Source organism: Zalophus californianus, chromosome 5 (assembly GCF_009762305.2).
Source record: "Zalophus californianus isolate mZalCal1 chromosome 5, mZalCal1.pri.v2, whole genome shotgun sequence".
Lineage (NCBI taxonomy): Eukaryota > Metazoa > Chordata > Mammalia > Carnivora > Otariidae > Zalophus > Zalophus californianus.
Genome location: NC_045599.1, coordinates 11,466,074 through 11,482,276, shown reverse-complemented (window position 1 = coordinate 11,482,276; position 16,203 = coordinate 11,466,074). Strand labels below are relative to the sequence as shown.

Sequence of the window (16,203 nt, the reverse complement as noted above, 5' to 3'; positions counted from 1 at the left end):
TTTCGGCAGACTTAATAAGAGAAAGAAGATGATAAAAGCTTTGCTTTTAGCTTAGCCCTAACACATATGGCTGACATATTCTAGTATTTTGTTTTACAAATTTTACCTAAAACAATTTTTTTTTTAAGAGAGAGAGTACGCAGGAGGGGGGTGACCAGAGGGAGAGGGAGAGAGAGAATCTCAAGCAGGCTCCACATGCAGCACGGAGCCCAACATGGGGCTGGATCTCACAACGCTGATCATGACCTGAGCTGAAATCAGGAGTCAGACGCTTAACCAACTGAGCCACCCAGGCGCACCTTACCTAAAACAGATTTTAATGGAAATAAAAGGGTGATACTATGTTTGAAATATAACTCATCTACTAAACTGCTTTGACGTCCACCTAACATAAAGGTTCAATGAGTATTTAATCCCCTTTTCTTGAATTTTTATAGGTATTTAAGTGTTTTTTTAAAAAATAGCAAATACATTAGTAATGTATTTTTGCTTGTTTTTAACTACATATGCCCTATCTACCCAACCACATAGTTTCTTCTAGGTCCCCCTATTCAAAGATAATCACAGTTATTAGATCTTAAACAGGTTTACCCCACTTTCCAAAAGTTCCCCTAACACCCTTCACTTTTAAAAAAGACCTATGTTCATACCTGCTTTTGCCAACTGAAAGAAATCCAAAGAGAATTTTCACTTCTATGAAAGGGTAATTGCTTCTTTGCTTTAAGCCATTTTGGCTTACAAAATGTTTCAAAGGATCACTCTGCTTTTTGGACAGCAAGGGAAACATGCATAGCCTTCATGAAAACTTCTTGTGCATACACTTGTTATGTGTGTGTAAACGTATGTCTAATTTACACAAACGAGATCATGTAACATATACATAAAGTCACAGTTCTGCAAGAGGATAAAGACTGGACTGAAAGAGGCTGCAGAAAATAAGGGTGTGAGTCAAGAAAATAATAAAAGATACTGGTGCCAGGTCTATGTACAAGAATGATCAACAAAACTTTGTTGGTAAGAGTAAAAAAACAAAAACACAAAACTGTAAAATGGCGAATCTACACTTTGCATGAGGATTAAGGAGGGCACTTGTGATGAGCACTGGGTGTTACATGTAAGTGATGAACTACTAAACGTTTATTATATTTCTAATAAATGAGGTTTTACATTTTTATTCAAATTCCAGTTAGCATACAGTATATTAGTTTCAGGTATACAGTATGGTGACTCAACACTTACTTAAAACAGCCAGTGCTCATCACAAGTGCACTCCTCAATCCCCATCAACTGTTTCCCCCACCCCCCACCCACCTCCCCTTTGGTGACCATTGGCTTGTTCTTTATAGTTAAGAGTCTGTTTGGGGCACCTCGCTCAGCATTCAGCAGGGAATCTGCTTCTCTCCCTCTGCCCCCACCCCAAATAAATAAATCTTTAAAAAAAAGAAAAAGAAAAAAGTGTGTTTCTTAGAATGTACACTATTAACTACCACACACTTAAAAATGAGACATCTACAGATTCCTCAGTCATATAGATTATTAGATGAAAAATGAATGGGACAGAATAATATCTATAATATGGTCCCACTGAGGTTTACAAAAAAAAAAAAATTACATACACATACACACTTAGATACACCCAGAAAGTTCCTGGAAAGAAACACAAATACTTTTTAGCCATTTACCTACTGAAGGACATCTTGGTTGTCTCCAAGTATGTGCAATTATGAAAAAAGCTGCTATAAACATCTGTGTGCAGGTTTTTTTGTAGACTTGTTTTCAACTCCTTTGAGTAAACACCAAGGAGCATGATTGCTGGCTTGTATAGTAAGAACATGTTTAGTTTTGTCAGAAACTACAATACTGTCTTCCAAAGTGGCTGTACCATTCTGCATTCCCACCAGCAATGAATCAGAGTTCCTTGCCAGCACTAGGTGTTGTCAGTGTTCAGGATATTGGCCATTCTAATACGTGTAGAGTGGTGTTTCACGGTTGTTTTAATTTTCCGCAAATATTTTTAAAGCATAGTAGTTACCTAAAGAATGGAACTGGACGACTAAGGAAGAATAGAGATGAGTCTTTCACTTTATAGTTTTTGTTTGTTTAGGTTTTGAAAACTTTTAGCATGTCCATATATTAAAAAAAAAAAAAAGCTTGGTAAAAATAAAAGAGTGACCATGCACTAAATCAGAGGAATAGTATTAAAGGCTATAGTTATGCATATACTGAAGTTATTTAAGAGGTAGCACAAAGATGAATATTTGTTAGTGATAAGACAAGCATGCCACTTTTTTCATGCATTTTTTTTCCTAAGGATTTTATTTATTTGAGAGAGAGAGAGCACACAAGCGGGAGGGGCATAGGGAAAGGCAGAAGCAGACTCCCGGCTGAGTAGGGAGCCCAATGCGGGACTCAATCCCAGGACCCTGAGATCATAACCTGAGCTGAAGGCAGAACTTAACTGACTGAGCCACCCAGGCGTTTACCTTTTTTAATGTTCCAAGTTTTTATTTAAAGTTCTAGTTGGTTAGTATACAGTATAATACCGGTTTCAAGAGTAGAATTTAGTAGTTCATCACTTACATGTAACACCCAGTGCTCATCACAAGTGCCCTCCTTAATGCCCATCCTCTACCCAGCCCATCCCCCATCCACCTCCCCTCCAGCAACCCTGTTTGTTCTCTAGAGTTAAGAGTCTCTTACGGTTTGCCTCCCTCTTTTTCTTTCCCCTATGTCCATCTGTTTTGTTTCTTAAATTTCACATATGGGTGAAATCCTATGGTACTTTTCTTTCTCTGACTGACTTATTTCCCTTAGCATAATACTCTCTAGCTGCATCCACATTGTTGCAAATGGCAAGATTTCATTCTCTTTGATGGCTGAGTAATATTCCATTGTATATATACACCACATCTTCTTTATCCATTCATCAGTCGATGGACATGGGCTCTTTCCATAGTTTGGCTATTGTTGAAAATGCTGCTATAAATACTGGGGTACATGTGGCCCTTGGAATCAGTATTTTTGTATCCTTTGGGTAAATAACTAGTAGTGCAATTGTTGGGTGGTAGGGTAGTTCTTTTTTAACTTTTTGGGGAACCTCCATACTGTTTTCCAGAGTGCTGCACTTCGATGAATTTAAATAGTAAAAATTCTATCTCATATACATGTCAGTGCAGAACTTGGAGACTTTTGCTTAGTACTACTCTTATTTAAGATTAAATGGTCTCTATATTATTATTTATAAAATATATTGCACACTGTGGGTATCTAATACATATTATATACAATTTTTTCTCCAAAATTATTTATCTCAATAATCTCAAAAATCAAAAGTTAAAGAACCATGTGTGTTTTTTTAAGCAATTTTCACTACCCCATTAGTAAACCATATTTATTAAATTTTTTTTAAGTTTTTATCTAAATTCCAATTAGTTAACATGCAGTGTAATATTAGTTTCAGGTGTGCAGTACAGTGATTCAGCACTTTCAGACATTACCCGGGGTTCAGCACGCGTCTATTAAATACTTATGTAACGTGCTTACAGAGAGCCTCATCCTGGTGTGAGGGAAGCAAACATAATCATTGAAGAGGAAAAGGAAGACTAAATCAAACACATTTCACTTTTTAACAGTAACAAGCCCTCTATGAGACTGAAGCAAACATAAAAAAGGATAAAGGAAGGAAAGGTCAAATTATACAGATTCCTTTCTACAGTCAGTCACTTGTTTGCAGAGCATAAAAGTACTTTGCTATAACTTATGTTAGAAATGAAGTCCTCTGCACCAAGTATTTTTTACCTTAACTATATTAATATCTGACTGTAGGGGTGGTCAAGTAAAATATGGCATAGCATTCTGTTTAATTCTTCACCTAAGAATAAAGCTAATATGTATGTATTGATATGGTTCATCTAAAGACCGATGAAGTTAATAAAGCCAGGCATAGCACACTGTACGAAATAAAAACGTTTAAACTCGCCTGGGTGGCTGAGTCGTTAAGCATCTGGTCATGATCCCAGGGCCCTGGGATCGAGCCCCGAGTCAGGCTCCCTGCTCAGCGGGGAGCCTGCTTCTCCCTCTCCAGCTCCCCCCTGCTTGTGTTCCCTCTCTTGTCTGTCAAATAAATAAATAAAATATTTTAAAACAAACAAACTCGACCACTCACTAAACCAAGACAACTATGCGTATCTTTGAAAATATATAGGAAAAAAGTCTAGAAGCCTACCTAGCCAAATTATTAAAAGAAATTACTTTAGGTAACAGTGTAGGATGGGGCTGAGTGGGTATAAGGAGGGGGACAAGGTAAGAGGAACTTTAATGTTTAATCACACAGTCTTTAGTATTGTTTGACTTCTCTGCTTCTAAAGATAGATAAGTATTATTATTGTAATTTTAAAATAATAAAATATTTTACTATGGATAACAGTGTAATGTTCTTTAATGGTTGTATGTCTGTCAGACGGAGACACAGACACAGACAGATATAACATATCCTCCTAAAATAACTACAAACTTCTTGAGGAATGGGATAAGGGTCTATTCTTCATATAGCCCTGCAGAGTGTTAAGCACTCAATAAATATTCTGTAAAATGTGTTTTGCAAGGAACACCTCCTTCACCTCTGCTTGCAGAAAAAGATACCATAAGACATGATTTTTTAAAAAGATTTATTTATCTTAGGGATAGAGAGAGAGAGAGAGAGAGAGAGAGAGCGTGTATGTGTGTGTGTGTGAGCGCACGCATGAGGACAGGGAGAGGAAGAGAAATCCCAAGCAAACTGTGCACTGAGTGCAGAGCCCCACATAGGGCTGGATCCCACAACCCTGAGATCCTACCCCAGCTGAAACCAACAGTGAGATGCTCAATCGACAGCACCACCCAGGTGCCCAAGACACCATTTTTTTTTTAAAGATTTTATTTATTTATTTGACAGACAGAGAGTGAGAGCAGGAACACAAGCAGGGGGAGTGGGAGAGGGAGAAGCAGGCCTCCTGCTGAGCAGGGAGCCTGGCAGACGCTTAACGACTAAGCCACCCAGGCGCCCTTAAGACATCATTTTTTAATTATTAAGAATAGCCACTTATGGGGTGCCTGGGTGGCTCAGTTGGTTAAGCGACTGCCTTCGGCTCAGGTCATGATCCTGGAGTCCTGGGATCAAATCCCATGTCGGGCTCCCTGCTTGGCGGGGAGTCTGCTTCTCCCTCTGACCCTCCCCCCTCTCATGCTCTCTCTCTCTCTCTCTCTAATAAATAAATACAATCTTTAAAAAAAAAAGAATAGCCACTTATGATGAAATGATCAACTATTTTCTTTTTTTCAACACAGGTTCTTGCTGGCTGTTTTTATGTGTGTTTTTAGATTTATTTATTTGAGAGAGAAAGCGAGTGAGCCAGAGTGAGGGGAGAGATAGAGGGAGATGGAGAGAATCTCAAGCAGACTCCCTGCTGAGCATGGCTGTGGAGCTCCAACTCACGACCTTGAGATCACGACCTGAGCTGAAATCAAGAGTTGGACACTTAACTGACTGAGCCATCCAGTTCCCCCAATGATCAACTATTTTAAATTATGTTAGAAAATTTCAATTTATATACTTCTGTTGGTCATGTTGTTGTTACTAATTTGATAATAAAATTTTAATACATATATTTGCTAATAAAAATTTTATTGAACCTAATGTACCTAAAGTAATCTATTAATACCTGTATTTATAATTCTAATTGTTGTAAATAGATCTCTCTTCACATTTTGGTATTTCTTCAAATCTAAGCTACAACTGATCATTTAAAAAAATATTATTTTACATACAACTGAAAAGGAAAAACACCACCAATTGAATTATGACAAGCTATAGAATGTAACTTGAATCCCAATCTCAAAAGTATTACAATGTGAGAGAAAGGTATAATTTTAGAGTCAGTGAAATATGGTATTTTCTCATCATTTTTAGCCCCACACAGGTTGCTAAATAAAATAAAAGCTATAATGAAAACACTTCAATAAAAAAATGAATTTGGGGGGTTTACTGGTGTCACTGCCAACAGTAAAGAAAAAAAAAGCTTAGCTTCAGAAATATATCCTCTCAAAAGATACTTATCACAATTTCATTAAATCAAAAAATGTTTTTAAATTTTGCTGTAATTATTCTCCAATAGGATATCTGACATATCAAAGTGTTATACAAATCAAAACTTGGAGTTGATAATGTTATTAACCTTAAGAGACTGCTAAGAAAATAATCAGTTTTAGAGTCATCTGGTTAATATTATCTTGAGACTGAGTCAGTTGAGCAGGTTCTGCTGCTAGAATACTATTCCCCCCAAACTACTGATTTCTTTCCTAGTATGTTGTCAAAATGATATATCATTATAATGTATCAATATATCAATATAATATATATATCATGAAAGAAAATCCTAAAGAATGACAATTTTGAAAATAATTCTGAAAGGAATTAGTATATTTTGTTAGCCTATCAAAATTTTGATACAATTTTCAAGACAAAAATAGAAAGGGAAAGTATATAACATATTAATAATAATGAAGACATTTGTTAATTGCTGACCAATGAAAAGCAACGGGGATATAGTAATTCAAAGTAATAAGTAAATCTATTTTGGTACACAATGCATTTTATATGAACATTGAATATGAATGTCTCAAAATCTGAAAATTCAAAATATTCAAGTCTGATTAAAAAATTACAAAGCTGTTCTTTCTATTCTATATTCCGGGCGGAGTATCAAGAAATCCCTTTTAAAAGCTGCTCGTTACAAAAGTCAGAGCTGCTCATTAAAAGATCTGAGAATACTCCAACTTCCTTTTACCCCTTCCTCGTTTATGTGTTATTGGTGACTTGTATTTTAATGCTACAAATTCTTTTCATATTAATCCCATTAAGTACTTTAACAGTCAATGTTCTTTTATCCTTACCCACAAATTTACATCTTTATTTGTTCTTCTTCCTTCTTTAACTCATTACTTCTTATATCTCATATTTCCTTCTGTGTAATGTACCTTCTTTTAGAATTTTTTAGTAAACGCTTGCTGGTAGCAAATTCTCGCATTATTTTTCTCTGACAATTCTTGTAAGATATTTTTTTTTACTTGAGAACTACAGTTGGACAGTTATTTTCTTCCAACACTAGGTTTTCTAATTTCTGTGATTGCTGCTGAGAAATCATTTCCCAATTTAATCACTGCTCTTGTGAAGGTAATGTTTCTTTATTTCTGGATGATCTTAAGAGCTCTTTCTCTGCTCTTCAATTGTACTATCATTAGTCTAAATGTAGATTTATTTTTATTTATTTCACTTGTGATTCTTTAATCTGTGGATTAGTATCTTTCTTTAATTCTGGCAAATTCCCAGCCATTAGACAGATATTATGAATATGCCTTGTTCTTTCTCTCCTCTTCTTCTGAAACTAAAAATAAATGTTCATTAGACCTTTATTGCCCTATCCTCCCTGACCTGTAAACCATCTTCCATATTTTCACTCTTTCTTGTCTTTCTATGCTCCATTATGGATAACATGTTCTACCTTTCCTTTTACTCAGATATTTGTAATCTATGTTTATATACATATTCATCCACTGGAATTTTCCATTTTGACATTTTTTTGCCTCTTCTAGAAATCCTATTGAGTTGTTTTTCAGATCATCTGGAATGCTTTTTGTAATACTTTATTCATTGCAAATTTTTATCAGAATTGACTTTCTAACAACTTGTTCAGTTGATGGGGACAGGGGCTGGTATGTCTGGGGCCAAGATTTTGGCTGGTGCTGACAGGCAAAGTGGAGACTGGCATGTCTGGGGTTTAGCTTTCCAATGGCCCAGCTAGGAGTTTGGTTAAAGAAAGGAAGAACTGAGCAAATAAATAAATGCATCAGGAATAATGAGAACAGTAAGAGTGAGAATAATCAGACTAATCTTTCACTGTCAAGAGTAGCAAGTTGCAAATATGGAAAAGGAGAAGGCTAGAATAAATTCTGTAGTGTTACACTACACTCTGAGGTATTATGAAGAACCCAATGATTTTTGAAATATATACAGACATAGAAATAGGTTAGGGGTACGTGTGTGCACAGACATACACACATACCTACATCTAGTTCCCAGCTTGGTTCAGAGAACCAGGACTAATATAACCCTGGTAGCAATGAGCAAAAATGGTACTGAGATTGTCATTTCTAAACATCATTGTCTGAGAAAAAGAACCAGGGTTCCTTGAAGAAATAGCTGACTCAGGGCTGGACAGAAAACATGTAAGATGCTCTGTCCATAGAAAAGGCCTAGAAACAACGACCAGCCTCATAATTATGAGCACCTCCAGACTGTGGTTTCCATATACCATTTCCCACTAAAAGGAATTAGGGCTCTTAGAAAAAATGGCTGATAACATGCCTAGAGTAGGAAATGAAGAAAATGGGTCTGCAACATCTAGTTGTACCAGAACACAAAACGGCTATAATAGTCCACGGAGGGGAGGGAATGGCAAAAGGACTCAGAAGACAACCTGAAGGGGCTCCCCCCTGGCAAACACAACGTAATGTGAGCATCCTAAACAGTAGTATCTTCAGTGGATTAAAACAAATCAAGTATGTTAAAATTCCTATGTCACAGGGAACTAAAACAAAACCAAATCAAATCAAAAAATAACAATAAGCATTTTTGGTTGAGTATTAGGGAAATGAACTGTTAGGAAAACTGACAATATAGGAAATAATCTAGAATTTATCCTGCCTTTCCTATATAAACTGTACCTTTTAAACCCATCATCTGTCTTTTAATAGATTGTTTCATTCAATTCACACTCAGTGTCCTGAATAATAACAGATCTACTCTAAACTGGTACTTTCACTTTTCATCACGAAGTTGGTTGATCACATTTTATTTATATTATATCCACCATCTTTTAAATCAGAGATACTACTGTTTATAATTTCATTAGTGATTATGATCTCTTTCCTTGCTCTCTTAATCAAATAAATATGACTTTACTGTTACTTATGAAACCTTTTTATATGAGTGAGAAACCTTTCGGATCATATTTTCTTGGTGTATGTGCACCATCTTCAGTCTCCACATCCAAACCAATTTTGCATAGGGAAGCTGTCCCACTACTTCAGGGTGACCTTGGGACTAATGTAGTCCAAAAGCAGGCTGAGGGTTGTGGGCAAAATTCTGTACCAGACCCTAAGGAAAAGTGAGCTTGAGCCAGTTAAGAGATTCCTGACTGTTGGAAGGTCCAGGGCGGCTTAAGGGTTGAAAATAATCCTACTTTCCTAGAAGGGCTTAAAATAAAACTAGTATTGTCCTGGACAGAGAATGTAGGCATAGGAAGGTCTATGTGACTGGTGTCTGACTCCTGCTATCCTGAAGCTTTTTGCCTCATTGCACTGGAAAAAATTAAAACAAGTACTTAGCCCAGAAAGAGATATAGTTAATTTTCACAGGTTTTAAAACAATGATGCACTATTGTGTAAAAGGAACAGGCTATACATACTACATACTGTATGATCTCATTTCTGTTTCTCTTAAAGACTTGTTTCTGCACTTACTTGTACAAAAAAATCTAGAAATGCATATACTCTAAAATGTTAACCCTAATGTTAATTAAACAATTAGACTGAGGTGGTTCTAATACCTTAGCAGCTTAAGCAAACCAAAACATGTCTATTAAGAAATCAAAACCTAAAGACAACCCATCATAGCCAATTCAGCTTTCCCAAATAATACAACTGCTTATTGTAATCAATCAGAAAAATCCCCTGGCTTTGCTTCTGCATCTTTTCTATAAAAGCCTCTCCCCTAGCTCCTGTTGGTGAAGTACTCCTAACTGCTTCTGGTTTGGCGATGCCCGATTTGAATCAATTTCTGTTCAAATAAAAGTAGAAATTTTTAATATGCCTCAGTTTTTCCGCTAACATTAGGCAATCTCTACAATTGAGATGATTTCCATTTATTTTCCACTTATGTGCATTTTCTGATTTTTCTAAAATGAATGCATATCAGTGTAAAACAGAAGTCTTAAAATAACTGTGTGTCACGTACGAAGCTGTACACGAGTGGAGCTTAATTTCTCTATTAAGGAAATCTTTTATTCTCTAGGAAAAATGTGAGAATTTTACTCTTACTACAACATTTACAAGAGATTCCTCAATTTTCTTAAGAAATTGCTTGATTACATAAGCTAATGATCTCTGAACAGTCATTTTATTTTTTTTTTAAGATTTTATTTATTTACTTGGGAGAGAGAGCAAGAGCGCAAGTGGGGGGGGAGCAGAGGGAGAAGTGGGTTCCCTGGGAGGGGCTTGAGCCCAGGACCCCGGGATCATGACCTGAGCCGAAGGCAGACACTTAACCGACTGAGCCACCCAGGTGCCTTGAACAGTCATTTTAAAAAGACCTTTTTTAAGTATTTTAATCCTGTACAAAAACATAATTTTGAATACTGCAAACCCTAATGCCTAAAAATAACAGAAGTTTTTCTAAGTGTGAAAAAGCATAAGATACAGTGATTACAGAAAAGCAGAAAACTAAAAATAGACTCTTAAAAATATCAAGTTTAAGTTCTCTGTCCAAAGTGAGTTAATACATAAAATCAAATCATTTAGTAAATGAGAAATATAATCTAGAGGATTGGCTAATAATAAAAGTATTCTTTTGATGGTTCACAAACAATAAAATGCATTCCTTCCTTGTGCTGCATCTTGATTGTGGTAGCAGTTACATAACTCTATATATCTGCCAAGACTTAACTGTATGCTCAAAACTGCTGAATTTTAATGTGTGTAAATTATACCTCAATAAAGCTGATTTTTAAAAATCACATTTTCAGCTAAAATTTTCAGCATATTATTTCAGACTATTTTATTCAATGGCTTAATCATTCCAAAGCAATCCGTTACATTATATAAACTTAATACAGAAAACAATCTGTATATGGTAAAAGCGGACTCTCTTCCAAAATTCCTTATCATCAGCACCCAGTAATAGTGGCTGGAAAGTTCAGTCATCCTTCCTCTCAACTCCAGCTTTCAGCAGACCATCACGTCCTGCCAATTCACTTTTTTTCATCTCTACTGTATTGCCTTAGTTCACTTCTTTCCAGACTCCTGCAACAGACTCCTAATTGATATCCCTGTCTTTAATCTCCTACCTACCAATCCAATCTTTGTCATGTAGAAAAAAAAATGATCTGGCAAAAAACAAAAACCAATACAACCCACCAATGTTCAACAAAGCAACAATAAATGCCAATAAACACTTGATTAAAAATATTAAAGTGCTTCAGAACAAAGTCTAAAATCCAAGGCACTGGGTGCCTGGGTTACTCAGTCGGTTGAGTGTCTGACTCTTGATTTCAGCTCAGGTCGTGATCTCAGGGTCCTGAGATTGAGCCCCACATCGGGCTCCATGCTCAGTGTGGAGTCTGCTTGTCCCTCTCCCTCCCCCAAGCTTGTGTGCGCATCCTCACTCGCTCTCACATGTGCTCTCTCTCTCGCTCTCCCTCTAAAATAAATAAATAAGGGGCGCCTGGGTGGCTCAGTAGGTTAAGCATCTGCCTTCGGCTCAGGTCATGATCTCAGGGTGCTGGGATGGAGCCCCACGTTGGGCTCCTTGGAGCCTGCTTCTCCCTCTCCCTCTGCCTGCCACTCTGCCTATTTGTGCTCTCTGTCAAATAAGTAAAAACCTTAAAAAATAAATAAATAAAATCTTAAATCCGTGCCACTAAAGGCACTTTAAAACTAGCCACCCGGATCTATACCAATCCCCCTCCAAAGCCTGTACTCTATTTCACTGCCTCTACAGCCATCCCTCTCCATTTCTGTCAGTGAAATACCTATAATCCTTAAAAAATCCAAGTTCAATGTAATTCCTCCATTCACAGCCTCCTAGACAAAGGCAGACAGATCAGCTGTGTCCCCATTAACACTGAACACACTGCTACTTGTTGATGCCACGGTTTCCTCCTCTAGATGCGGGTCCTCTTGGCAGGGTCTGAACTACACCAAGTGCAGTGCCTGGCTCATATAAAAATAAGTTATGAGTTATACTAAATAAATAAAGGGATAAAATAGTTTTATTCACTAAATCCATTTTTACTTTGAGAAATACAAATTACCATTTTTTCTCAGATAAAAAGTTTAGAAGATTTGACAATATAGAAAGTACCTTGTCTACATGGAAAATTAAATCCAGTTCACAGACATTTTCAAAACACTTGTCTAATGTTTCCACAAATACCTGAAGAAAAAGAAAAGAAAAAAAGGTTAAATGCTCTTGGGAACTGTATAAATTCATTCAAACCTATCATCTACAAAGGAGACAATTCTTAATTGTGAACTAACACTTTTCTAAACTCTATTATCACATTTCTCTGTTTTAAATTAAATATTGTATTAAGTGTAACAAGAGTAATTACAGACTATTCTTCATGATAATTACATTTCAATACATTAACATACAAAACAAAATAAACTTTGCTGAAAATAACTAAGAACTAGAAATTCTTAGCACCATTACTTTAAAAAAACACTGAAAAATACTCAAATCAGGCTCCTTATCTTCATGTGAGGAAAAAGAAAGCTTATTGGAAATATTTACCAGGATAGATGGGCATAGTCCAAGTATGTACCACATCCAATGCAGCCAGAATTTTTAATTAGCAATTCAGCATAAAAGATCACTCAAAATTATTTATGGAAAGAGCAAAGACTTTGGAATCAGACCTACCTGGGTTCAAACTCTGGCTTCAATACCTTGTAGGGCCTTGTGTGGGAAAGGTTTAACTCAGAAGGCGTGGGATGCTCAAAACCTACACATTCCCCCAAAATGGCCTGTTTACAGACTAGCGCCTGGCTAGCTCCTGAGACCTGAGCTCCTGAGAACTGAGCTCCTGGGAACTGAGCTCCGAGCCCTTGCAAAGTTCTGTCCTTGGGCAGCACCAAATACCAGTCTGAGCAAACAGTTTATGCTAACAATGTAATTTATGATGAACATCTCCTTTTCTCTGAGGTTCTAGAGATTATATACACAAGCAAGGTCAGTCACAATGGTGCTACGTGCCTATATGACTGACCACAACAAAAATCCTGGGCACGCAGGCTAGAGTGAGTGTCCCTGACTGTGAACACACTGCACATTTCACCACAGGTCATTTCTGGGGGAATTAAATATCTCCTGTGTGACTACACTGGGCAGGAACACCTTGAGGCCTGCAACTGGTGTTCTCCAGACATCCCCTCATGTGCTTTTGCTTATCTTACTGTTTATCACTGTAATAAACCAAAACCATGAGCACAGCAACTTCTGAGCCCTGTGAATCCTGGTGAATCAGTGAGACCGTCTTGAAGACCCCTGACACAAGCTTTCAAAACTTAATCTCTTACATTCCGCCTTGCATAGGCTGTCACTATCTCTTCTATTCCCACCACCCTTCTCAGAGTTAACTGTCACAGACAGAATGACAATTTATCCTACAAACTGGGGGCATGAAGAGTAAAAGGGAGCAGCTAGAATTCTGTGATTATTAGTATGCAATGGTATCAGAATTTCATAATAGCCTGGAACAAAAGATGCAAAGCAGGACTGTTCCTAGCAAACTGAAAATACGTTTACTCTATTCTAGGTGATCCTACAGGACCAAGAGTAAATGGAAACAACAAGCTTCTTAGTAAACTGGTCCTACCTCAGGCCAATTTACACAGATCCCCAATCCAAGGTTCCTTCCACCAGTGCAGTTGGGGAAGACAGGTGACGGTGAAACAACGTAAATACAGAACTATATGGCCATAATCAATATTGTCTTAGACCAGGGGTTGGCAAACTTTCTCTGCAAAGGGCCAGAGAGTAAATATTTTAGCTTTGTGGGCCATACAGTGCAACAAAAAGCAGCTATAGATAATAAACAAGGAGCATAGCTCTGTTCCAAGAAAACTTAACGAAAAGGTGTAGCAGGCTGGATTTGACCTGGGGTAGTTTGTTGCTCCCTGGCTTAGACCAAAGTCACTAGGAGAAATAAGAGCTCTGTAAGTAACCAAGAATATATAGTTTTACTCTATAATTTCATTCATGAGAAGGCAAGTTCTTCAGATGACCAACTGTGGAGCATACACAGGTCAGCCTCAAGTGAGTTTCTAGTTTATTTCAATTTTGAGGTAGGCAGAAAGTAAATAATATCCAAACTCCCAACTTTATCTATTTCTCCTGAAGGCCTTGGTGACGTGGACCCTGGAATGACTCCATTCAGTCTACTTGAAACCAATTCAGATCATTTTTCTTCTTGTTGTAAGATTCTTGTTGTAAGCACTGAATGGGATAATGCTGTTTGAACATGGAGTTGAACAAGCTTAACAAATAATAACTTCTTAGGGAAAGTAAGAATGTGAGAAGAAGAAAAAACCTTTCCCATTGAAAACAAAGAAAATAATTTTGAAACAGGGTGTTTAAGTTGGACATGGTCTGATTTCCAATTTATAACATCACAGTTAAATAAGTTACGGGAAATAAAGCCATTTAAGTTCTGCCTCCCCCTCAGAAAATTTTTACTGAAGTATAACCTGTACAAAGAAGTACACAAATCACAACGTATAATCTGATGAATTTCACAAAGTAAACACATCTGGGCAACCAACACCCAAATCAAGTGTCGCAATGTCACCAGCACATGAGAAGCCCCTCTACTCCATGAGCCACCCACACCATCACAGGTAATCACTACCCTGCTTTCTAACACTACAGGTATGTTCTACCTATTTCTGAACTATATTAGATGAGATCATACAGTATATAACCTTTTGAGAGTTGCATCTTTTATTCATCATTATTTTTGTGAGATTCATTTATTTTACTACATAATACAAAAGCTGATTCATTCTCTTTTACAGTATGCTATTGTATGAATATGCCACAATGTATTTACCCATGTGCTGCCGACAAGAGTTTGGGTTGTTTCCAGCACAGGGCCATTACAATTAGCACTGCTAAGAACAAACTTGTATCCATATCTATTACTGAATGTATGCACATATACCTACTGAATGTATGCAGAGAACTGCGGAGTCACAGAGCAGCACATATTCAGCTTGAGTAGAAAGCACCAAACAGATTTTCTCTCTCTTTTTTAAAGATTTACTGGGGCGCCTGGATGGCTCAGTCATTAAGTGTCTGCCTTCAGCTCAGGTCATGGCCCCAGGGTACTGGGATCAAGCCCCACATCGGGCTCCCTGCTTGGCGGGAAGCCTGCTTCTCCATCTCCCACTCCCCCTGCTTGTGTTCCCTCTCTCGCTGTGTCTCTCTGTCAAATAAATAAAATCTTTAAAAAAATAAAAAATAAATAAATATTTATTTATTTACCTTAGAGAGAGCAAGCGAGTTGGGGGAGGGGCAGAGGGAGAGAATCCTCAAGCAGACTCCCTGCTGAGCAGGGAGCTGGAGGACACAGGGCTCAATCCCACGATCCCATGACCCTCAGATCATGACCTGAGCCGAAACCAAGAGTCAGACACCCAACCAACCAAGCCACCCAGGCGCCCCTACCAACAGATTTTCAAAGCAATTATAAAACTTTATGCTCCAAACAGCAGTATATGAGAATTCCCACAATTACACATCCTTGTTAGCACTTTATGTTGTCAATCTTTTCATTTTAACCATTCTTATGCATGTGTGGTGGTATATCATCATAATATCAATTTGATTTTCCCTGATGGCTAATAAAACTGAGCACTGTTTCAAATTTATCAGCCATTTAGACAGCTTTCTTCAGGGTGTCTGTTCAAAACTTCTGTTCATTTATGTACCAGTCTGTCTTTTCCTTCTAGTGTCTAGAACTTCTTCACATATTCTAGACACAATCCTGTCATCTATACATATTACAGATATCTTCTCCTGCTCTGTGGCTTGCCTTTTTATTCTCCTAGCAATGTTCTTGGAAGTTTTCATTTTCAGTATTTTCCAATTAACACCGTTTTTCTTTAAGGTTAATCTTTTTTTAATGTCCAATTTAAGAAATCTTTGCCTACAGCAATGCTGGGAAGATATTCTCCCAGAAGCAAACAAGAGCTTTATTGTCTTATTTCTCATGTTTGGACTGAATCTAGTGGAACGGATTTTTGTGTATGGTGTGAGTTGGTCTTCTGTAATTTAAAATCATTATTAGGGGTGCTCGGCTGGCTCAGTTGGTAGGGCACGCGACTCTC

General features: G+C 37.3%; 1 protein-coding gene across 2 annotated transcripts in view; it reads right to left on the bottom strand.

The window, feature by feature from the left end:
* Nucleotides 1–16,203, bottom strand: part of AP3S1 (adaptor related protein complex 3 subunit sigma 1) — a 67,040-nt gene that overhangs the window by 12,310 nt on the left and 38,527 nt on the right. For both annotated transcript variants that reach the window (XM_027604867.2, XM_027604866.2), the window contains exon 4: nucleotides 12,176–12,247. In XM_027604867.2, coding sequence (XP_027460668.1) covers nucleotides 12,176–12,247 — 72 coding nt within the window. The remainder of the gene's footprint in view (nucleotides 1–12,175; nucleotides 12,248–16,203) is intronic.